Raw genomic sequence first — 25,318 nt, 5'->3', positions numbered from 1 at the left:
TCTCTAACCCTCATATAACTTGTGTCAAAACTACAGGATAGGTTTTCTATTATTCTTCTCTGCACGTTTAATGTACTTTAATCTGAGGAAGTGTGACGAGCTCCATGCTTTGCGACTTCTCTACACAACATGCTCTACCGGCAAGATTATATCGCCCTACATCCATGCATGCCAACCTTACGATTTAACCGGGAGATAATTTGTAAGCCAAAAATGATATAATTTTGCTTTCTCTCTCTTAAAACGTCCCCAACTTCAAATAAAGCTAATGGAGATATAGAATTCCCCTGATTTTGTCTGTAACTCTCCTTTGGTTGCGAAATTATGTTTATAATGATGCACACTGCGTCAATTTATCCTGCGACAAAAATTGTTTTTTTTTTAAATCTAAAAATTCCAACAGAGAATGTGTTGCTGTAACACAGACTGATTATTTCACAAGCAATATTTCAACACAATCATTTCTCTGTGTCCGTAGATACACCTATAGTTTACCCAAAACAGACAAACACACTCAGGACCATGTCTCTTCACATAAACACTCATTTATCTATTTGCACAAACACACACTGCCAGGTAAATACTCTGGTGGACAGATCCCTCCTACCATAGCAACAGCCTTACGGAAAATCCCCATGGAGACAAACTCGCACCCCTCCCTTTACAATCCACATCAAATGATAGGGTGGCACCAAGTCATCAATGAACATATAGGGCCGTTCCACTTGCGTTGCTGGAGTCTGTTCCTTTAAGATTACCCCACTCCACCACGCCAGCCATCCGTCAAGTAGGTCTGACCAATCACTAAAGACGCCGGTACGGGCTGCCGGAGGCGTCAGACCAGTGGCAGACGTCGATGGGCGGGCCACGAGTTGGCACTATTGTTGACGGAGCGGTAGCGAGTGGCATTAAGAAAGGAGGCGAAGCGTCGTGGTGGTGGTGGTGGTAGTAGTGGAACACAGAGCACGAGTGGGACCGCTGCCTAAGTGACGTCACCGAGTGCAGGCCCTGCGCTGCCGGGACTCTAATAGAAGCTGCTGTTCGGTGTGTGACGTGTGTGGGGGGCACCCCAATAACCCCTCCCCCACCACACTCGTGCGGGGAACCACGATTGAATATGTCTCAACGTGTGAGGAAAAACGGTTCCCCGACCCCGGGCACGCCGGGGGGTGGAGCCCCAGCTGCGGGGGGGCGGTTGCAACCCATGAGGGCCACGGTCCCTTTTCAGCTTCGGCACCCCCCGCCCACCCCACCGACTCTACTCTTGCACCCAGGGGGCAGCCCCACACGTACCGCCCCCCCTCGCAGCACCAGCCCCTCCGCAACGCGCCACCACCTGCCCTCCACATCATCGCGGGGAAGCCCCACTGTGGGCACGCAGACCGCCAGCGCCGCTGCACGGGCCGGTCCCACCGGGAGTACGCGAGGGAGCCCGCCACGGGGGCAACAGCATCACCCGGCGCTGTCTCCCTGCTCCTCACCCGTCCACCTGTGGCCTGTCGACCCAACCCCCGTCCCTGTTTCAGCGCCCCCCACCGGCAAGAACTGGAACCAGAGACGCTCTCCCGAGCATAGGAGTTCCCCGGAGAGAAAGAGCCCCAGCTCTCCTGTCTGCAAAGGTAAGTGAGTAAAAGACCTGGGTCAAGAGGGCGCTTGAGGAGTAGAGCCGCGCATTTAGCCTTTGCCACACGTGCGTCTGCATGTCGAAATCTTCAAATTGCATGTAATTCCACGTGTGTGTCTGTATATTTATTACTTATTATTGTCTTATTTATTTATTACTTACTACTTCTGACGCGCTGTTTAAGTATTTTGGAACCGTGTGGCAGAATAGTTAGCAGACTAGATGAAATCAAGGTAAAGTGGAAAATAAGTAGCCGCACGTCCATCTCCATTGTCAGATACTTATGTTTTTGTGCCAAATTCCTCTATAGCAGTACATGGTTGTCACCATGACCGAAGAGCCACGTATCACGATGCTTCGTATCTTTGCACAATGCTCCACTTATCTAGGTGACACCAGTATTAAGACTGCTTATGCAGTAGTTTCCTAAAGCAGTGGTTTCCAACCTTTTGACATCTGTGGACCCCCACGTTATCATTACTGGAACCCAGGGACCCCACTGAATCATTATAGGAATCTAGGGACCCCCTACTGAGTTATTACTGAAAGTTGGGGACCTAATCTGTTAATATTATTTAATTTTCTAAGCAGTCGCTGGCCCCCTGAGGAGGCTTTGCGGGCCCCCAGGCGTTCTCTACACCACAGGGTGGGAACCACTGCCCTAAAGTATTGTGTATTTGCTAATTAAACAAAGGCAACATTATTTGCCATGCTGGACCACACCCAGGGTCACAAAACCTTTCACTTTTTTGAACAACTTCACTGTTATAGTCAGTTCTACTTTATTTATATATATATATATATATATATATATATATATATATATATATATTTATATTTATTTAAGGCGTGGATGACGTGATTGAAAAGATTACGTACCTACCATGAAATCATTTGGCGCAAGGCAGTTTAGGGCGTGTAAACGTGTGCTAAAGTCCTTAGCCGCATGAGTAACAGTGGGGTTAGTCTTATGGAGGGGTGGGTGTCTAGAGAGATGTGTGACTGTGTCGAAATCCACCATATGAATGATCCCTTAATTGTATTAATCCTGAGCAAGAGATGTAACGCATTTGAAAAATACCAATAAACAAAGTTAAAAAAAAAAAAAAACAGAGAAGGAATAATACCTTAGTGGCGTGCAAGCGTATACCGAAATATTATATCAAATGGCCAACGTTCGGGTAAGGCTGAGAGAATGTCGTTGTCCTGAAATCTTTTAGCATATTTTCAGAAACTTCTATGGGACCCAGTTCAAAAACCTTGTTTCCCAAACATAGTATTTCAGTGATTAGCGAGTGGGCGGTTAAAATTTGTATTCATATTCTTAGGTTAGCATTGGTGATTGGATGATACAATTTAATACATTTACAGGCAACTCTATCAGATTACCAAGACTGGATTTGCCTCTTGTAGTCTAACTAGACTAGGAAGACAATAGTTAATTCTTCTTTTCTCCTATCGTGGCTTTGAGTGTAGCTACGCTGGAAACATTAAGGAATGGCTTGGCCTGCAGAGCTGCCCTGTGTGACTACTCTCCAAGGGTCTCAACCTCTGTCATTCGAAAGGCTTTGAATGGCTGAAAATCAGCACGCAACATTTAACAACAGAAATGCATTCTTTGGGAATTATGTAGTCATATGGTAAGTTTTATCACACGATGCCAAGTAACGCTGGCCAAGATTGTAAGGTCTATGGAGATCCCCTTATACGTTGCCTAAAAGTAACACATTATCAAATTGTCGATTTTTAACACACTCTGAGGCACCTACTTAGTTCAAAACTAGTTACGATTTCAAGGCAGTTTTACCTGGGAATAGGGAGGTGGGGAGGGTGGTTCGTGATCAACCAAATCTTTTCTTTAACATGTGTAAAATGCTGCATGTTGAACCACATTAAGTTGATGCATTCAAAATTTGATAGGGCTTAAATGTCTTTACTAGGGATAGGACACTACTTCTCCAAACTCATTGAAAAGAATAACCCAAGTACGAGTCTATCACTGGCTATGGTACCACGTTTTTCCAACAAAAAAGGCATCCCTTAGACCGAGGCCGTGCAGACTATAGAGTCTCTCTCCCCCTCTGCGCCTCACCCCTCTCCCTAAACACTGTTGATACATGGGTTTCTTTTCCTATGTGTAATCAGGGGCACAACTACACCTGAATTTTTTGGGGGCTAACACTTCCAGCCAGGGGCGATTCTAGTGGTGTCGCCCAGTGCAACAGTCTTCTTCTTTTTTTTTTTTTTTTTTTTTTTTTTTTTTTTTTTGCACCCACTTCCTACTCTCCAACAGTGCATCTCATCTCTCCATAGCCTCTGGCTGACGTACATTTATTTTTCCTATAGCGCTACTCCTAGTTCATTCACACTCAGTTCTGTCATTTGCATGTACACATTCTTTGCTGCAGGCTCTTTAACCCTCTGCACTACTTTACGATGAATCTAAACTGCTGCTAGACAAAATTCTGATCTCTCACCAGTAGGAACATTTAATCACCAGAGTTACCTTGACATTTTTTAAATGTTGCCTGAAAACTGCTGGATGCACAAGGAAGTTCACGTGTTGTGAAATCAAAAGTTATTTTTAAACACCGTGCTTCCCACCAAAGGCTGCACCAGTCGCACCACCCTAAAACCAGCCCTACTCCCAGCAGGTCAAGCACTTCCAGAAATGGGTTCGGAGCTAACCTCATAGCCAGTATAGGAGGACATTAAAGTGAAAAATGATGCAGTTTAAACAAACTGAGCAAACCTGATAGTATAACAAACATACTTTTTGTAGATTTGACACTGCACTAGACTTCAACTCATTGCAGGTCTAGAAAAATGCTCCTGACCCATTGTTGGCTGTAGGTACAGTTTTAGTTTACACAATGAGATGTAAAATATTCATGGGTAAGGCTGTCCTTATGTACCGTATCAAAATATTAGGCTTAGTAGCAGGTCTCGATTTGAGCCAGTAGATGAGGGTGGAACCCAAAGCACTAATTTTCAGGGTCCCACATATATTTTTCTTCATCAGACTTTGTTACAGAACAAGAGAGGGAAAAATCCAAAAGAGAAATATGGCGAAATTGTGGCTGAGGAAGAAAGCAAAGATGAAAAATAACCCGCAATAGTGAGGAAAAGTGCAAGGAGTGTCCGGTGGTGGATGAAAGTGGCACACAGAATTGCGTCTAGGTAGTCTTGGTATTCAGCTTTCACTGAATTTGAAATTGCCAGGTACAGGCTCCTGAGTAAAATTTCACTTCTCCCTGTCCAGACCTCCTGCCTCATGGTAAGGTCTGTTGACCACTGTCTTCTCTTAATGCTGCAGGTCAGTTTTCCAAGGCATAGGTCAGATTACTCTGAAGCAAGGAAGGCATCAGGTCTCATGTCGTTCCTAGCTCCTGTCACTATTCCTGCTACCTACACCTGGGTTGCTCTTCAGAAGAAAAGAAAATTAAACATCCATGCTGCTTAACATATAAGGGTTGAGCAGTGGCTAATTCTGTAGGCGGGTTCTGTACACACATGGGCAGTTATTGGAAAGAATATATATTTAGTTCAATGATTACTCGATTAGGTGCAAATATGCAGTTTAACATCCATGCAGTGACACATTTAATGAAGTGAACTAACTATAAGTGAGCCCATATTAATTTAAGAAAAAAATGTTTAATGAATGTTCTTCAGCAGAAAGGGTACATATTCTGACAGGAAAACTGTGAACTACCTAGTTCCTTATAGTCACTGTCATCCACTTACGAAGAATTTAATGATTCACAGGCAGAATGGGTGCAGGTAGGAACTGTGCAAGATTATTGGCAATGATTGAAAACAGTGTGATTTGAATAAAACAGCATGCAATAAACCACTGCACTGCTTCTGGATAATGACTAATACTTGGCAACCATTGACATATGTTCATGCATCAGTCTGGAAAAGTTAAGATACTTGTATAGTGTTGTGATGTGCTTTTTTGTTAATGGATGTGTTTCAGAATTTCTGAGATTCAGAGTTTTACTTTTTAGGTCTGGTTGTACATTGCAGGTGTCACCTGACCTTATGGGATCAACCGAAAAATATATTTAAGAAGCACACCTAAGAGAGAGGCTTTATATCTGCCCACATGTTGGTCGTGGATACTTTAAAACATTCTCTCTGGTGTACAAGGGTCAGCATTTTGCCATTGACACCCTCTATAAAATGAGTGCAGGAAATCTCATGACAAGAATTACCTCAAATATCGGTTCCAGCATTTTGCCATGGATCCACCCCATATGCTAAGAACTATGCACATCAGGTCAGTTTCTTCGTCCAGGTATTGCGGTGCGTGTTCTGTTTCCCTGCTGCTGGTTATGACTGCTCTAGCAGCTTTTTCAGTTAGATAGTTTGAGTCCCCGCAGCCAATGATGCTGTCTTAATGGAAGCATGTCGGGGCCTGCAGTTTGCCATAGGTAGCACCTCCTGCCCATATGCTATTAGTGCCCTTGTCCATAATGCAATAATAACTTCCAGTATGCAAGACCAGAAACACACTTGCAAGCATAACACACATACACATGCATTCCCACACAAACACATTCTGACACACACATTCTCTCGCACTCATTCTCTCACTCACACTCCTTCTCACTATATCTCTTGCACTCTCATACATTTTTACTCACATTCTCGCACCCACACATGCACACACTGCCACTCACACTCCTATTAGTCAATCTGCTTCTATTGTGTTAGAAAAGTTTGCCCTGCTGCTTCTGCTATTCCAGTCTTTTTAGTGAAGCTCAATAAAAACATATTCTCTATATGCTATTCAAAAATAATAATATATTGCTTTGTCAATGTTTGTTACAAGTATGATGCGAATGAAATGTGCACTTCATTAAAATAGTTATACAGGGTGTGGATCCAGCAGTTACAGTATTGGAAATGAGCAAATCCATTTTCTAACATGTACTTCACAGCATCCAATTATCTTATGAAATGCTTGCATTAAAACACCTTTTAGTTCTATGGGCGTTGCATGCATGTGTGTAATAGAAATGCACATAACATTGGTCCCTGTGGTTGAAGATCATTTCTAATGATGAAAAAAATTAAAGCAAACCCACAAAATTATTTAATAAGGAACTTAAAGCAATACATTATAACAATTATGTTTCTAAGAGGTGTCAGTAAGTTGGTAAATGTGCCCCATGCTCAAGCAATCGTAAGATGTGCTAATCAAGGACCATTTTGCCACCCAATCTTGCCCCCATGGCTAGGGCCGAAAACCCACCAGAGCCCAAGGAAGCTATTATGTGGCAGAAATTGAGGTGGAGTGGCCTGCCGACACATTTGGCTAAGCCCCTACCTCAACAAATGCCACAACAGTCCTTCCCCCTTGGGCTAATTTGAGCAGTTGTATCACCCAATCTGCCCCCAAGGAAATAGAAAGCCCAATAGAATCCCATGATTTTTGTTTGTGTGCAATATCAACAGTTGGAGGCTGCCCTCCCACACTACAGGTTGAGTTACATCCCCCCCCCCCCCCCCGGAAATGGCAATCCAGTCTTTCTGACCTGGTGGGGGGGAGTCTGGGGAGTTTTACTCCACAATATGCCTCCAAGGGAAAGCCTACTTAAATATTTTTATGGCAAATATTGAGGGATGGATGTGGCCCTCACATACAGGCCAAACCCAGTCCCTAAAAGGTCAAACACATCTTTGTCCCCTGAAGGGCAAATGGGGAGAATTTGCTCCCAATCTGCCACCCAGATGATGGGGGAGGTTTGGGGGTATTAACCTACAATCTGTTCTGGGGGATCAGAAAAACACTTGTGCCAATTATGGACTATTGAAAGGCACAATACGTGGGTGAGCCACCTCCCACCCTTTAATGTGTGGGGTGGCTCTCCCATAAATCTAACCAGGGTCAATGAGTCAATCCACAAGACTCCCATTAACCTTGGTTTGACACCCACCTGTTCCGGGCCAGCCACACAAATGGGGAAGCATTTTTATTGGGGCAAGTGGGGAATGCTGGGTGGTAGGAATTTTGTGGATTCCGGAATTTTACATCTCAGAAATGTAAGGGAAAATGTGCAATGCTAGATGAAGTTTTGAGATTTGCAGGGCATTGTGGGTAAGAAAACTTTGCGAGATCCACGTGTGACACACCACCCTGAATTCCCCTGTGTGTCTAGTTTTCAGAAATGCCTGAGTTGGGTAGTTTTCCCTGGGTGGCCATTGTTCCCTGGGCAAAAAAATGCAGCTACCCCCGTTGCCAAATCAGACCGTTATTGTGACAGGAAAAGTTGATGTTTCCACACTGTGTTTTGGGGCCTTTTCTGTTGTGAACACAAGGCCTACCCACACCAGTGAGATACCATTGTTATTGGGAGACATGGGAAATGGTAGGTGGGAGGAAATCTGTAGCTCTATGCAGATTCCAGACCTCTGCATCACAGAAATGTGAGAAATGTTTCTTTTTGGTCAAAGTTTGAGGTTTGCAGGGGCTTCTTCATAAGAAAACCTGGTGCGAGCCACCCAAATCACCCCACTCTAGATTCCACTGGGTATCTAGTTCGCAAAAAAAAAAGTGCAGGTTTGCTACAGTTTTCTAGGTGCCGGCTAAGCTAAGGCCCAAAATCCACAGCTAGCCACGTTTCAAGAAAAAGGAAAAAAAAAGTCAGTATTCAGAGGAAAAATGTGATGTATTCATGTTGTGTTTTGTGGCCTTTAGTGTCGCGGACAGTAGGCCTTACCCACACAAGTGAGATACCATTTTTATCGAGAGACTTCAGGGTATGGTAGGTGGTAGGAAATTTGCTCCCTGCAGATTCCAGAACTTTCTATCACAAATGTGAGGAAAATGTGTGTTTATTTTGTAAAAGTTTGAGGTCCGCAAGGGCTTCTGGGTAAGAAAACCTCTTGAGAGCCATGCAAGGCACCACACCCTGGCTTGGCCCAAAACCCACAGCTAGATGCTTGCAACAAAAAGGCTCTTTTTTCAGCGGAAAATATGATGTGTCCATGTTGCATTTTGGGGTCTTTCCTCTGGCAAGTACTAGCCCTAGCCACACAAGTGAAGTACCATTTTTATCTGGAGACCTAGGAATGCTGGGTGGTAGGTATGTTGTGACTCCCTGCAGATTCCAGCAGTTTTTCTCAACAAAGTATGAGGAGAATGAGTGTTGTTAGTCAAACTTTGAGGTTTACAAAGTCTTCTGGGTAGGAAAACCTGGTGGGAGGTACACAAGGTACCCCATTCTGCATTCCCCTAGGTGCCTGGTTTTAAAAACCGTACAGATTTTCTATGTTCACTGAGGTGCTCGCTGAGCCAGTGCCCAAAATCCACTACTACCCACATTGAATAAAAGTCAGTTTTCAGTGGAAAAATGTGTTGTGTTTTGGGCCCTTTACTGTTGCAGGCAGAGGTCTACACTCACAAGTAAGGTGCCATTTTCATTATGAGACGTGGGAATACAGAATAGTAGAACATTTGTCATTCTTACTAGTTGTATTTCTCTGCTTTTGTGCCTTCCAAATGTAAGTCAGTGTGTAAGAAAGAAGTCATTTCGAAAAATGCCCTTTGAATCACAGGGTAGTATGGGTACCCACAAATTCAGAGATGTACATATAACCACTGGATCTGGTGTCCATTTCAGAAATGCATAGGTCTCCTTGATACACATTTTTCACTCTTTATATTTTACCATATTAATCACTCTGTTCCTGGTACACACTAAAAAAACATTATAAGGTGCAGTTCATTTGTTGGCTGTGGGTACCTTGGGTTCTTGGTAAGCCTACTAACCCTATATATCCCACAACCAGAAGGGTCTGGTGAACATAATGGAGTATTGCTTTTGTAAATTGGCCACTGTGACAATAACTTACAAATAAAAACATTGTCACATATGGCTGTTCTTTTCCTACTCACATTCCATATTTTCTTTATTTCAGCTGTTAGGTGTTTTGGGAAAACCTTGAGGGGTCTACACAAACCCTTGCTGAATTCAGAATTTTGTCCACTTTTTAGAAATATCTAGCTTTCAGGGAGCACCCATGGTTTTCACAGTGGTTTCCGCCACAAACTAGAAGTATGTTAAAAGAGCAATAATTGGGAAATTTGGGATACCTCTTTGGAAAATGTCAAAACTGTGGAATTTTTTAAATTTTTTATTATTCGGCTCTCTGGAATCCCTGGCAACAGCTATGTGCTGCTGGGCTGTTCCTTTTTCAGAGTTTTTTTTTTTTTTTTAGAGGTTTCAAGATTGGTGTCTGCCATCTTGGAATGGTACATTTAAAAAAAAAAAAAAAAAAAAAAAGCACAGCATTATCAGTAAGACTTTTTGTTTGATGGTGAGTAGCATTGACAAAGTATTTGCAATGCCAGTGGGTCTACGTTGTCAACTGAAAGGCGGGACCTATTGACTTTGCCAATGCTTGGTTTTAATTTCTGCATTTGAATAGTATGTGGCAGAAATGTGTTGCAGAACACATGCCTCTGAGTTCTTCCAAACAATTTGAAAAATAGTTTTACGTATTTAAAATGAGCTCATTTTATTTCCCAAGGATTGATCAAAAGATGAGTGGGCCCTGCAGGAATTTAAAACCTGCGATCAGTATGGTACACTTTATTATTATTATGATTATTAATACCAAGCTAATCCCTTAAGATACCTTACTGGGGAAGGAACATGTGTCTTGCATGTTACTAGTAGGCCAAATCAAAAGGCTCGTTAATGCTCCTTACAGTTGCTTTTGAAGGGTAAAAAAGATCTTCCAATATGTGCTAACTACCTGAATTCCTTTACTGTGATAGGGAGAGGTTATATACACAGTTCTTCAGAAGGCAAAATCACCTACTCCGCAGTCTTACTGAGATTACTGCAACTTGCTAATAAACTGAATTTCCTTGGTGGCATCGATATGGCATTGATATGGCAACCCATTTTAAAAAGGTCAAAACCTCTCCCCTCTTCATCCTCTCCCATTACCAGTTGCACTAACAAACACAGCTCTCCAACTGCCATTGGAACTTTTGACCCTCAGAATGCACAGGTCGCTTATCTGTCTATTGCCTGTTATGCGACTGGCTTTAGGGCGGCAACGAAGGACCTCAGCTTATGAGCTGGTTTCTGTACTGTGCCCCTGCTGTGGTTCAGGGCCTTCATTCCTGTTTCCACAGTTTGCCCCGGCTGTTCTTTGGTATGCCTTTCTTCTGTTTATCTTCTGGGGTCCAGTGAAGATCTTTCTTTGTGATGGAGTCTTGTTTTCTCCTGGGGCCAGATGTATCAAAGGGTTTTACCCATTCTGAGTCTATGGGAAAATGTGTTGGTACATATGGCCCCTGATGTCTTCTCCATTTTTTTCCTCATCTTGGTGATCATGAGCTCTGGCTTGCAACTGGTGAGAAGCTCCTGGTTGAAGATGGTTTGTGGTCAGAAAATGTGAGAATCATCGCAGGTTACTGGTGTGGAAGGCTAACAGTTTGATGTCACTTTTTGTCACCTGCCAGCATTCTGATCCATAAACGAATGTGGACAGAGCACAGCTCTGGTAAACCCTCTGCTTTGTGATGATGCTCTACTGTGATGAACTCAACACATTGTTTAGCATGTGAAGACATTCCTTTTCTTGTTAAATCTACTCTTAATGTCACTGCCTGCCCCTCCATCATGTCTGATAGATGAATTCTTCAGTCATGGCTTGGTCCTCTCCATCCACTTTGATTGGTGAATGTTTTTGTTATTTATAGTGGCATGACACCTGATTTCTTCATCTCCATTCTCTTAATCCTGAGTAAAATCCTGGCAATAATTATTATACTGTGCATTTCTGATCCCCCTGGGCGAGCTGTAATTTTAAGTGTATTTGTAACATTCATTATCACTAGTGAGGGTATCCTGGTGCGGCAATGGTGTGGTCCAATCCCTGTTCTTTGGTAGGTTGGTTACTTAAAAAGCCAGGTCTTCAGCTTCTTGCGGAATTCAAGACAAGAGGAAGAAGCTCTGATATAGAGTGGGAGGTCGTTCCATGCTTTAGGAGTGTTGTAAGTGAACACCACTCTTACCTGGTTTTGTTGATGTGTGTGAGGAGGGGCCTGTGAAAAGGAAGTGTCTGGGTGGTTGGAAGGACTTGCGACTGTTCAGGTAGGTAGAACATGTTTGTGTATTGGGAGCCATTGAAGCTTCCTGAGGTGTGGCGTGGTGTCATGCTAGCTATGTGTTAGAGGTTCAGGACGATTCTGGCTACTGAGTTCTGAGTGGTTTGTAGTCTTCTAATGAGTTGCTTGGTGATCCTGGAGTAGAGGGTGTTTCCGTAGTCCAAGCTGCTGGTGAATAGGGCATGAGTGACAGTTTTTCTGGTGTTGCTTGGAGCCATTTGAAGCTCTTCTGTCGCAACTTCAGGATGTGGAAGCAGGATTCAGTGACAGCGTTGACTTATGCACTCATGTCCAGTTTGCGGTCGAAGATTATTCCAAGGTTCCTGGCATAGGTGCAGGGTGTGGGTGTAGGTTAGAGTTCGGCTGACCACCAGTTGGAGGTCCGTGGTGAGGTGCTCTTGCCGAAGATCTAGCCTGTGATGAGACATCTGACTTTTATCCAGTTAGTGACTTCAGTCATGCAGGGTGTGAAGACAAGAACAGGCTGGTTTCCACAAGGTTAGGGGAGTGTGGATCAGTTGCTTAACTCTACACAACATCCTAGAGCAGCACACTGAATGGCAGAGGCAAATGGTCATTGAAGCAAACGTTTAACTCTCTGTGCTACCTTGTGGAACATGGGAAGTCAGTAACACGTTTTTCTGTGGCATGTGCTCAACTAATTGATTAGCATGTTTAATTCTTATTAGAACTTTGGAATGCTGGGGGCTCCATTGAAAACAATGGAGTGCTGCAGGCTTTTACTGGCCGGTAAAAGCCCGCAGCGCCAACATTCCCATGTTCGCTTTGTTCACAGCAACAGCTGTGAATAAAGCCTCACGGAGCCCGAGGGGATTTTAATCCCCTCTGGCTCCGTGAACATTTTTTTTTTTTAATAGAACATTCTGCCCTGAGTGGCAGAATGTTCTAATAGCCTTAGAACCCGCCGTAGCGGGCTCTACCGGCTATTAAAGTCCCTCTCCCTTGTTAAATGCCCTCGCCTTCGGCTCGGGCATTTAACGCGGGGAGCGGGCCTTTAATAGCCGGTAGAGCCCGCTACGGCGGGTTCTAAGGCTATAATATCACAGAGGCAAAGAGTAATGCTGTTGGCTAGATCAAGCAATTTCATCTTGGTACATCATTTACTTGGTACATTCCTAAACTGATGCTGGAGTTAAAGCAAGTCATTGTCTAGGGGTTTGGAATTTAATAAAATATCTACTTGGCCATGAGACAGTTTGCTTCATACTTGCCTTGTAAAAATTCGACTTTTCCATTTAATGCCATGTAGTGCGGCAACAAAATATAGCAGCATTCTCATTATAGCTCTGATAGACTGTCTGACAAACTATAGTAGGATTGAATACTAGTAATTCTCTTATTTTGCCATCTTTCCGCCTATCTACATACTGGTGCTGGAGGTAACAGTAAGCAATAGTTCCAGGATTGAAATGTCCTTTTGAATCTGCAAACATACTAACTTGCACATTTTAGGGGTTGCTCCACATCTTTTCTAATCTTTTCACATACTGAGAGAGGTTGGAAATTTACTCATGACAAGAAGTAAAAGTTCTTACAGGGTTGGGGAAAAAAGTGGTTGGCGGGAAAGTGAACTTGTAAACGCTCAAGTTTTTTGTGTGAGTAAATCTGCACATGCATATTTGATTGTGCTAAAATGCGGTTCACAGGTATTTTCTAGGAGTATGATGTCCTGGCCTACTGCTGTGAATTCATGAAAGCCGTAGATCTGCACTGCAAGGACATATACCATGGGAGAATTTTTGTGTTTTTTTTTCTTTCAAGAATTGGGCCCCTAATTAGGTCTAAAGTTAACATACTTTTTATTAAAATTCTCTCTGTCTCTTTATATGTCTGCTGGCTTCACTGTGAGTGACCAGTTACTGCTCTTTCACATGGATCATATCAGTCTACAAAGTAGTTTTGTTCAGTACCATGAACTACTGTGGCAATATGAGCATCTTGAGACCATTGTTGCTTTTTTGCTATAGTTTTTTATAATGGTGAGGGCTTGGCAGCTCCCACAACTATAACGTTTTACACAAAACGTGTCAAAACAAGACGGGCATTGACAATGTCAGAACTATTGCCTTTGTCAATGCTAGTTTATTTTTATGTTCCCTATAATCTTGTTGAAACTGGTTACACTGTTTTTTCAAAAATAAATACTTTTTGGAAATACTAGCAGCAACACGTTTGAACAAATGAAGCTTCAAAGAAATGGTACCTAAACTTTCACAGTAGTTTAGCAAATGTTTCCTAGTGGTATATATATATATTTTTTTTGTGGACATTTTCTTTTCTTTGAAAGCAAAAAAAATGTAACCTTGCTTTTAAGTTTTTTGTGCAAATATTTGCATCTCATAAGAGAGCATTCTGATAGCATTATACGTAGTCTCATAGTGTTAAAGTTTGCAAACATGCATACACATTTTTATACTGCAGCCACTGTCAGTAGTGCATTCCGAGCTTACGGCGTTTCCTTAGAATGCTAACCCTAATAATAAAGGCTTTGCATTAATGAACCATAAATACAAGTCCAAATAGCATTTCATACGGAAACACATACTACCCTAACTGCAACCCTTCCCTCATCCATAATGTGGTAGTGTAAACTCAAAGCCAAAGGATTTTTGTCTGCAGGAGGTTGGGCCTACCTGTCCCATGGACAAAATAAACATGAAAATTGGTCCTTGACCCCAAACTGTATGTCCTGGGCATTGGGCTATAAGAATTCCACACCCCTGATTGTCACACTGTTTTCAGCTACATAAAGCTCATATGCACAACAGTTTTTCAGTTCATCAAGGAATGTGACATGGTGCATCCCAATAATGAAATATTTCCTTGACGTCCGTGCAGATCAATTTGGAGAGTTGGCTGATTCACTAGTCACGGCTTGAAACTGTTCGTAAACTATGGTTTATCTTCAGATGTCTAGACCAATGGGCATATGTCCCCAATGATGCCACATTCTTTCTATTTATGCTTTTATCTTTGTAGATGTGCAAGTTACTGTTTTTGACCTAGACACAAGATTAGGAAGTGCTTTGCTTCATGTTGCAGCAACCTTTTTCCCACCTAAGTGTTTTAGTTTTTGATTCATTTTGTGCCCCATGCCGTAATAGTCCAGGCATATGATAATATTTTGTTTTGCTTGGCAACTTACACCTGCATTTGAAAGGCCACATCCAATGCTTTGGAGCATTGTAACAATTACCTGGGCTAGTTCTGAGCCTGGTTTACCTGTTTGAAAACAATTCAACCTGTGAATTCTAGTGTATAGGTACTTGAGGTAATTGATGACTTCCATCAATACCAACAGTATGCATGTATTGGTAATGTTTATTTAGTAGTGTAAGGTCTCCTATCTTGTTTGCAGTTTTAACTGTCTGTCCTATCACCTAGGAGTCTGCACATGTTTGACTTTTTATTTAAACTTCATTCGTTCCCCAGTGCCTTCTTGGGCTGTGCCTGTTGAAAATGTTGACGGTCTTGCAGCACCCGAGCCTGTCTTCTGCATGCATGGGGGATTATTCTACAGCAGAAGGGTGCTTTTGTTTTGATTGATTTAGCCTGTGTTGTAACGCTTCAGGTGCATTCCTGTGAAGGTGAATCACTCTTTGAAAAATGCTTTTTCGGGGGTAGTTTCTAGCCACTTCCAAGTTTCTCTGTAACAGATAGTGAAGTCCCAGAGGTCTAGCAGGCAATTGATGAATCTTTTTCAGAGTTTAATTTTCCTAAGGCATCCCTTTAGGAACTTTGGTGGAAATTAAAACCATATGATTGATTGAGGGAACAGTTGCTGGATTGAACCGTGAGTTTATTGGCTTAAGCAGTGTGGTGCATGTGCCTGGAGGTCTGCTATAAAATGGCTGACTACAAGTATGGAAATGACTGAGAGTGATGTGTACATTGGCATGTTTTTTCTGATGTAAGGTAAATAAAGAAATTCTGATCCTGTCATGATGTGAAACTATTAAAAAAAAAACAATGTAAAATTTATCACCTAGCATACCAGACCTGAACTAGCTCCTTGGATTAGTGGTTGTCTTGAGTAAGTGACTTGCAAACTAGGAATCAGCATAATGATTTACCAGATTATATTTGGACTATAACAAAGCAGTGACTTGAGAAGTCTAGTTAAAATCTTAACTGAAGCGAGTATGTATGAGGGAAGAGGTAAATGTTCAACTTGGTACTACATGCTTCAAAATGTCCTTCTTGAAAGTGTTTAGAAGCAATACACTTAAGCAGTATGTTACAAAAATGTATGTATGTATGGATATTTGTAACACTGAAGTATAGCTTGTGGGCAAAGAGGCACTGAACAAAGGCAGGGGACCTAAGATAAAAGTTCAGGATCACTTACAAGATGTAGAATACTTGTCGGAGACGGTCTGTAGCATGTGAAGATGTAGATTTCCCTCAAAGGATGAGTGTTTGTAGGTCTTCTGAATCATGGAAGGTTTGTGAAATATCTGGTACTCCAAGCAATATTTTACCAGATTCTGAGGGCATGAACAAATGGGTAATCTGCTGCTTTGTCTCTTTGCAGATTTTGGTTTCTAGCATGCTTTGGCTTTCAGTGTGGTGAGGTCCATCTAAAGTATTTTTAAAAAAATGTTAATTTAAAAAAAAAAATGTATTTATATATTTTTTGGGGGGCACAGTAAGCATGGATTATGTTTTGGCTGCCTTTCTGGTGATCACAGTGCTCCTAAATGATGACTGCTTATAGGAGAAATCTGTGAAGTTATATTTAGTTTTTGGGGTCATAGGGATGAACTCATTCATGGACTTGAGATGTGCTGGAGCATTGAAAATTTAAGGAACAGATGGAGTTGTTTTTTGAGATTGTAGAAAATACTTTTCCACAGTACATGTGCTAGAGGAGTAGGTCTTGGACAGATGCTCTGAAATCTAGTGCAGTGAAGAAAGGTTTAACATTTTCAGCAGGGATAGCTGGTACCATACTGCCCTGCTTTCTAGGCTATGGAGATGCTGGTTTGAATATAAATTAATTTGTATTTGGTGTTAGTTGAGAGGTGAGCTGTTCAAGTTCTTTTTGGCGATCCAGTCTTGAATTGTTGTTTGTGATGAGGAGGAATTCATTCTTGGTCCAGTTGCGCTTTAGATCGGTGCTGGACATTCCATCTGAATGCAGTGGTGTTGAATTCAATAAAATGTCTACTTGTCCATGGGACATTTTGCTTCATAAATCTACTTGTCCTGTAAAAGTATCTACTTGTCCCTTTGGTGCCATGTAGCAAGGCGACAAATTGTGGCAGCAATCTCATTATATAAGAAATCTGATAATAACCTCTCTGATTATGTCAGGGCTAATACTATATATAGTACGGCGTGAATACTAGCAGCTTCCTTATTTTGCCACCTCTCCGCAGATTGACAAACTGGGGCTGGAGGTGGTGTTAAACAATTGTTCCTGGGTTTGAATGCCATTTTGAGTCTGTGTAAAACTACTAACTTGCATGTTTGCGGCTCTTCTTTATTCATTTCTCACACTAAGAAAGGTTGGACATTTACTCCTGACAAGGGTCAGAAGTAAAACTTCTTCAAGAGTTTTGAAAAAAGTGGTTAAAGGGAGAGTGAACTTGTAAACAATCAACAGATTTTCACATATGCAAATCTACACCTGCATATTTGCTTGTCCTAAAATACAGTTCACAAATATGTTCTAGAAGTACAATTTTCAGGTCTACTTCTGGAAAATGCTTGTGAATTCATGAAATTCGCAAATCTGCACTAATTCAAAGACCTATAGCATGGGTGCACTTTTGTGACTTTATTTGAGTATAGCCCACTAATTAGGTATTTCATTAACCAAGACCTTCTGTTTTAATAAAACTCTACCTCCCTCTCTTTGTATCTATTGGCTGGCTTCACAGCGAGTGATCCTACTTACAGAACCTGCTACTACTCAGCACCTGGATACCCTTACGGGTGATAAGTTTTGTGCTAAATATTTCCATGTCACATGACATAACAATGATCGCAATCTGCTCTTTCACAAGGATCATATTGGCACACTAAGTTGTTTTGTTCAGTTTCAGGAACTACTGTGGCAATGTGTGCTTTTTGTGACCAAAATGTTTTTGCTTTTTGCTAATATTTGTTATAATGGTGAGGGTCCAGCAGCTCCCACAGCAATAAAGTTTTACAAAAGCCATGTCAAATCAAGACACACGTTGACAAAACCAAAAAACTGACCACCAATGCCTGACGTATCGGCTTTCCCATAATCTTGTTGAAACTGGTTACACTGACGTTCCATAATAAATATTTCTTGGAAAAAGTAGCATGCATCATCATATTTTACTAAATGATGCTTCAAATAAATTGTAACCGTAGTTTAGCTAAGCATTTTGTTTTGCTAGTTGCTTTTTTTGTGAACATACTATTTTCAAGGCAAAAAAATCATCAATCTTGCTTTCAAGCTTCTGCAATTATTTGCATGTTATCAGGACATTTTGGGAGCATTAGGTTACCTCATGTTTTTAAACTTTGTAAACGTGTACACCTTAAAAAAAAAAAAAAATTGAACACTGTCAGAAATGCAGTACAGGCTTGCAACATTTATTTAGAATGCTCACACTAATAATAAAGGCTTCATATTAATGAACCACAAATACTTTTATAGCATTAGGATACGGACACAAATTCTTCAAGTGCAGACAATTCCTTTCCCTGCTCTGTAATATTGTACTGTAAATTGGCAGCCAAAGGGTTTATGCTGCAGGGGTTTGGACCTACTTGTCCCAAGGACAAAATAAACCTGCAAACTTGTTGTCCTTGCCCCCAAACAATATGTCCTGGGTGACTGGCTATAGGAATTCCACACCCCTGTGAATGAGAACTTTGTGAATACTGGTGAGTGGTCATCTCCTCGAAGGCAAAAAGGAAACATGCTTCACTCAGACCTTTGAATACTCCACTTCCAGACCTGGGAGTTGAGGCAATAAACCCCAGCACATATATTTGTCCTGATAATGTGACACGCATCATCTTGACTGCAAAGAAACGTTGCACAAATGGTTTACTGGCAGGTAGAAGAAACTTAGACTTTTGTTTGATAAAGATACATTCACTACTGACCAGTGAAGGGTATGTTGCTTTTTACTTTATTCAAAGGAAAAGCTCAATATAGCTGTGATGAAAGGCTCTCTGAGGGATATTTCTTCTTCTCGTGACTCAAATTAGCTGTCCTTCTTTTTTTTTTTTTTTTTTTTTTTCTTTCTTCAAGATGCCCATAGTTGCTGAACCCCAAAGGGGATTGGCTAATACATGCTCTTCATCTCTGTAATACAAGGATTTTATCTCTTTTGTCCATGTAGACTTGGCCTTTAGAACATCAATATGTTTGATACAATTTTATTCCGAATTTTAACTTTTTGTCTAATACTGGGTAGACTCCAAGCCTTAACAGTAAAATCACCATCAGCTGTTTTTTGTCCACTACACTTATTTCAGAGAGGAATCAGTCTTCCCATTGTAATGTAGTGTCAGCTTTCCATCTCGATCAGACAAAAATACTGTTCACATTCTTTTCTTCACCATACCCATCTAGTGATTAAGAATAGTTGCACAAACATATCCTTAAGGGTTACCACACCTCTTGATCCGAAGCAAAAAAAGGAAATAGTTTTCAAAATGTGACATATGGAGATAGTTTGAACTTTCCAACAAAACCTGTTATGTTATGACTAAAAGGACCTTCCTGAGGGCTCATTGCACAATGGGTATAGTAGCTTCTAGAGCTCTGGCCATGAGTGTTTCAGTAGAAGATATCTGTCAGTGTAGTCCTTTCTACACATGGTTTTCTAGATTTCAACTCTATTCAGTAGGCAACTTTGCTATGTTTTCTGACCCTCCTGAAACTGGTTACACTAATTTTACCAATATACATATTTTTTTTAAATACTAGCATGCATCAACACATTTTAATAATTGATCCCTCTAAGAATATGTACCTACAGTTTAGCAAAAAACATTTTCTAGTTACATTTGTTTGTGAAATGTGTCCTCCCCTATGATGGGCATTGGTGTGGGACATTTTCATAGATGAGAAATCTGCGGGCAGAAGTATGCACTTGCCTTTTGATACTGCTTTTTCAAGTGAATGCTATACCTTCTCACAGAAACTTCATCGACCTCCTGCTCCCGCTTTGATGATATGTTGTATTTATGTAAACCTTTTATTTAGGTTATCTACATTTTATTTGCTTACGTGCAGCACTGAAAAAAACCTTGCAAAACTGACATCACCGACTCCAACTGTGCCTCTTTGGGCCCATAATTTTATAGATAGTGGAGTAGAATTAATTTGCGGCCGATGACAAAACTGGGCCCTCTTGCATCATGTTGTGTGTGTGCTTTTTTTTTTTTTTTTTTTTTTTTTATTGCATTTGTACTCTACTGATTTCTATTGTAATTACAACACCTTTTGTTCATAACTGTTCGCCCTTTCGTGTGGATCTGGAAAGACCATCTTTGGACTGCATGAACCTTCCTTTGGATATCATATATTTTGTTGGAGTTTGTAGAAACATTGTTCAGTATTACGTTTCCAAATGATTTGTATGAGGTAGTCTGATTTTGGATGATTTTTGTGGTATTGTGTATTTATGGGTCAGTGTACCAAAGGATTTTTGTGTGTGTGTGTGTGTGTTTTTTTTTTTTTTTTTTTCTTTTCTCCTCTGGATTGGGGTCATTTGTCTGCTGCTCGGCCTAAATATGTTTGTGTCTATGCATTGTAATCTAGATCAGCAATTTGAGGCCTTATTGTGGAGTCCGTGGGCAGTCGGAGCTTACTGAGCATTAACTGTGGCATAATATTGTTTACTGCTGTTGTCCGGTGGGCACAATCAGTTGCACTCGTGTTGAATGACCAAAAAATGCATTTTCGTCCTTGTCTTTCAAGATATTTGATGCACTGTTGTCCATTTGACAATGAATTAAGGTAATGCTACATTTATTCATGTGCATTTCCAAGTATAGCAGCTGTTAGCCCTCCAGTTCCAGTCTGAAGGATTGTGTGAAACACAAAAGCAGACTTCTCAAATGTGTAGCTCACGAGCTACTGGTATTTCTTCAGCTTCCTGTAGGTAGCTGTCGAGATGGGGCCACTCACCTGAAAAGCAGGATGTCTGCAGGGGCGATGGTATGCCCACCGACCTTCTGCAACACCTCTCGACACTTCCAGGTGTCCCAAAAAGAAAGGGGGAGTGGAAGAGAAAGAGACAAAACACTGCCACGTCTTGCCAGTCCAGCCAGGCACCCTGTATCTTCTTAGGGGGGGGGGGGGGCAGGTAAATGTTGACAGAGTGATAGTAGAGTTAGTGCACTCAACTTCCTTGAAACTGAATCTCTCTTTCTGATATTGGCACAGGAGCGGTAGAAGGACACCGGGATGCTCCAGCACTTTTCTTGAATAATAATAATAACTGTTGGCACAATTACTAACACTGCATTACCAAAAACCCAAACTGAAGTACCATAAAAATAAGTACTGCAACACTAGGGCTGGCTTCACAGAGATTCACTGTTGCACACTACAATTAGAACTGTGGTTGCACTTATCATGCACAAGAAAGACAAACAAGGGCATTAATTATATCATGTATATATAACTTTCCTGCATGCATAGGGTTAAACTAAAAGGAACAAAAACAATCCAAGAAATACAAATGTCCACTCTGGGTTTAAACAGTTAAAGTGGCACAGTTTGGTTTGGTTTCACTGTGTGTGTGAAAAACCCTTCAAAAGCAAACTCCTCAAACCTGAAACACAGGCATGAATGACACAATTTAAAATCCAAGAGTTATGCTATTAGAGAAAGAAAGACACTAAATGCTCTTTTGAAATTGCACTGTCACTTTTTGTAGTACTTGAGGTCAAGCAGATTTCCTGAAGCACATTTAGGCAAGTAGCTACAATAATAATGTAGAATGTTCAGAAATGCATATGTCTCTTCAAGATAAGCACTCTGCCAAAATACGAGGTCTGAAATACACCAGCTGTTCTAGGAAAGTGCAGCGCTCAAAGAACAAACTCCCTGGAGAATACTAGTCACTTAGCTGCAGTCTTTTCTGGAGTGCTGGAGAAATGCCTGGTGTCAGCTGGTACAGGAATGAAGAAAAGAATTGCCTCAAAAGTCCTAAATACGAGGATGACGGCAGGGGCTGGACTGCCAACAGGAAGCAAAACAAAGCCAAGATTGGAGGCATCCTTCACTCTGCTATTTATAGCCAGTCACGAAGGCAGTTGAGTTTCCACATGTGGATGAGTCGCCACACCCAATTAGAAGCACATGTCTACACTACACCCAATTAGAAGCACATGTCAACACCTGCTCACATTAGCAAACAAGCATTGTTAAAACAAGCATTGATAAAAACCAATTGTGTAACACAGCACATTATGTTTACTTAGAAACATGAAGGTTTAACTAAGAACAGAGATATGATTGAACCCTAATCCCTGGGGATGCTGACAGATAACGCAGTAGACACCTTGGGGATTCCTGACAGTAGCTCTCTTGTGCCCAGCCTACTAAATTAGAAGCTTTTGGTTGGCTGAAGTAATATTTTTAAACTAAAATTGAAAAATGTGTATTCAAGATGAAAATGTGTATATTTTCAGAAGCCATCAGTGGGTTTTGGAGACAAATGGCTGCATTTCCAAATCTATTCAAAGCTGGTATCTGTGTGGCTTTGGGAGACTTAATATCAATATTATTACCTTGGTGCCAGGGACATTCAAGCTATGGCTGGTAAACACATTCCAAATTGACAATTTCTTTTTTTTTTTTTTTTTTGGCTGCTAAAGTGAACTTGTCTGTTATGACCACTATTACAACACTAATGATGCTATCGGCAACCACCTTGCACAGAAAGGATTAGGTTTCGAATTTCAGGTCCCCTACCCTCCAGCACCAGAGGCAGTATACCATGATCCGTATTTCTTTCACTTCAAGGTCATTCCGAGGGATTTCAAATCTTGTATTCCAACCTAACCACCTTAGTGATGAGCACTCTCTGAAGTTTTGGGAGTGGCACTTGCCATGCTCCTGTTGGCATGTGACCACTCTCAGCAGAGTTATCTGGCCATACAGTCACCCCAGCATTTAAACCCTCTTTCCGTCTTTGCTTTCAACTCCTTATACTCTCATTCCAACACTGACATTTCATCCTCAATATGCTCTATAGGACCTTGTATATCCTACAGAGTTATTTTCTTCAATAATAAGTAACTCTCACTATAGAAAAATCTGGAGATCTCTGCACTGGAGGAAAAGGCAGGTCATACCGGCTCCCCCCCCCCCCCCCCCCCCCCCCCAATTCTTGGACATTGTCCTGCAACTCTTCAAAAGTGGATCTTGACCGTATATGTATCCAGAGAGGCTTCAACACCTAGACCAAGGTGTTAAAGGATTTGTCAAAATGTATGAAGTAAGCCCTGATGTGACACTCATAAATGCAGTGTAAAATGACAAGAAAGCAACAGTTCAGTGCTAAAAATAAACAGTGAAGTAAATCATATAGAAGGGGATGAGAGGTATTTTGTACAATTGGGTAGAGATGTGAGTGCTGTGGTACTGGAAGTCTGCTGCACAGTGTCGGAGAGGCGAATACTCGATCACTGCAACCTCTGGACTTGGGAACAACACCAGGCGTATTTGCTGCAAATATATATATTTTTTTACAGGTTTGTTAATCCTACAGCAGCAATTGATAGTAACTCTACATATAAAAAGTCCTAATTTAGATTTTACAGGTATTCCATAACGGTTGACATACCACTTGTTTTGAGCTGAATCTATTGTTGCAGTTTCTGATCGAAAACAAAATACATTTTGTAGCCAGGCTGACACTTGAGGAAAATTGAAGGATGAGTAATCTGTTGGAAGGCTAGGAAAAACCTAGAAAAAGTGTTACAGAATGTAAGTAATGTTTGTCTGCAGTTAACTATACTCACTTACACAATTTATTAGCCAAAGCTATTCTAGTCTATGAAACGTCTTCATGTTTCCTGCTTGCGAAGCATACATTGATTTCCGCATGAGCCTGAGAAAATGATGTGACATTTGCAAAAGGTCTGGTACTAGTGCATGCTATTTAATTTTAACATCCTCTGTGGTGACAATAGATTAGGTCAAGTAGTCACAGTTCACATGAGTAACATTGAAAGTCAAGTTTACAATTTACTTCACTTTGGAATCAATGCCTCCATCACTTCTGTGAAGCTCCATTGGAGTTTTCTTTCTAAAGAAAATAAAGTTTTGAAGTTTAGTAATGCAAGGAGGGGGGTGGGCGTGCTTAAGTCCAAGATGGTGACTGTTCTTGGAAATTTGGAACTGTGATGGCTTTGGATCCACGGACTGGTGTTGGAAACACGAGGCAGATTCCTTGTCCGGGTGAGGTTAGGGAGTAGGGTTGATTGTGGAAGGTTGAAAGTGCATCCTAACTTGAAACTGTGAGTCAAGCCCACTATCACTGAACAGTATGGTGGCACACAGCTGCAGCAGTTGAGCACCAGTAAGATGAACACTCAGTGGAGTACTGGTGATGCAGAATGGAAGGATTCTGGAAGTCTCTTACGGAACCGGACACTGCATGATATCTTCTGAGCATCACACCCAGGTGTATCATTGAAGTGTAACCAGGCACTGCAGATTGTGGACAGTGATGTGCTTGCCAGACGGGTGACTAGAAGACAATGCACCATTGGGTGATGAAGCAGTTGCGAGCTAGAAAGTATCATCATTGAATTTTGCTCTTTTTGGCTCAAGTTCCCAGTCTGTGGTCCGGGGACCCCTGGGGGGGGGAGAGGAAGCCTCGTTAGCGGGTCTGTGACTGCTTAGAAAATTCAGTAATATAAACAGTTTAATAAAGTGTATATAAATAAAGTAGTTAAATGTACAATTATTATTTTTTAAACATACTATAAAACATGTCAAAGGATTTGAAATTGGAGGCTAAAAAAATAAATTAATATCCTCCATATTGATTCTTGGTGCAGATGCATCAAACAGAATATATTATGAAAACAATGTGTGGCTTCAGTTGAATTTAGAAAAGCTCCAACCTTCCTATTAAAATATTAATTATTTTATTTATATTTGTTTCAAAATTAAATAAAATGTGTTATCATTTGTGTATGTGTTTTGAATGCTTGTAGAAGGGTGGGGTGGAAGGTGAAAGCTGACTCGCATTATCCCCCTCCCCGAGACCCTGGGCATTCAGGGAGGGAGGATCCACTGAAAGCAGTGAGGAAACCCTTTTGAAGATTCATTTCACCACAGGGACCAGAAGATATACAAGATCCTGAGAGCACGTTGAGGGTGCTCTGTGTTGGAAGATGAGTTTAAGGATATGAAAAGCAAAAATGTAAAGAGGGACCCTATGGTGGGATGATTGTATGGCCAGATATCCTTTGGAAGTGGCCATGTGTCAACAGGAGATTGGCAAGCACCAGTCCCAAAACTCTGAAGAGTGCTCATCACTGAGACGGTTAGGTTAGAATAAAAAATTTGAAAT

The 25,318-nt window shown here is 41.3% G+C and overlaps 1 protein-coding gene across 1 annotated transcript in view; it reads left to right on the top strand.

Moving 5' to 3' along the window:
* The first annotated feature begins 852 nt into the window (after positions 1-852).
* The window catches only part of FAM117B (family with sequence similarity 117 member B), a 399,159-nt gene continuing 374,693 nt past the window's right edge, over positions 853-25,318 (top strand). Inside the window, exon 1 of the mRNA XM_069226040.1 lies at positions 853-1,619. Within this exon, the coding sequence (XP_069082141.1) occupies positions 1,118-1,619 (502 nt within the window). The 5' untranslated portion in view covers positions 853-1,117. The remainder of the gene's footprint in view (positions 1,620-25,318) is intronic.

Source organism: Pleurodeles waltl, chromosome 3_1 (assembly GCF_031143425.1).
Source record: "Pleurodeles waltl isolate 20211129_DDA chromosome 3_1, aPleWal1.hap1.20221129, whole genome shotgun sequence".
NCBI classification, from domain to species: Eukaryota; Metazoa; Chordata; class Amphibia; order Caudata; family Salamandridae; genus Pleurodeles; species Pleurodeles waltl.
The sequence above is the reverse complement of the archived record's forward strand: the minus strand, read 5'-3'. Positions and strand labels throughout refer to the sequence as shown.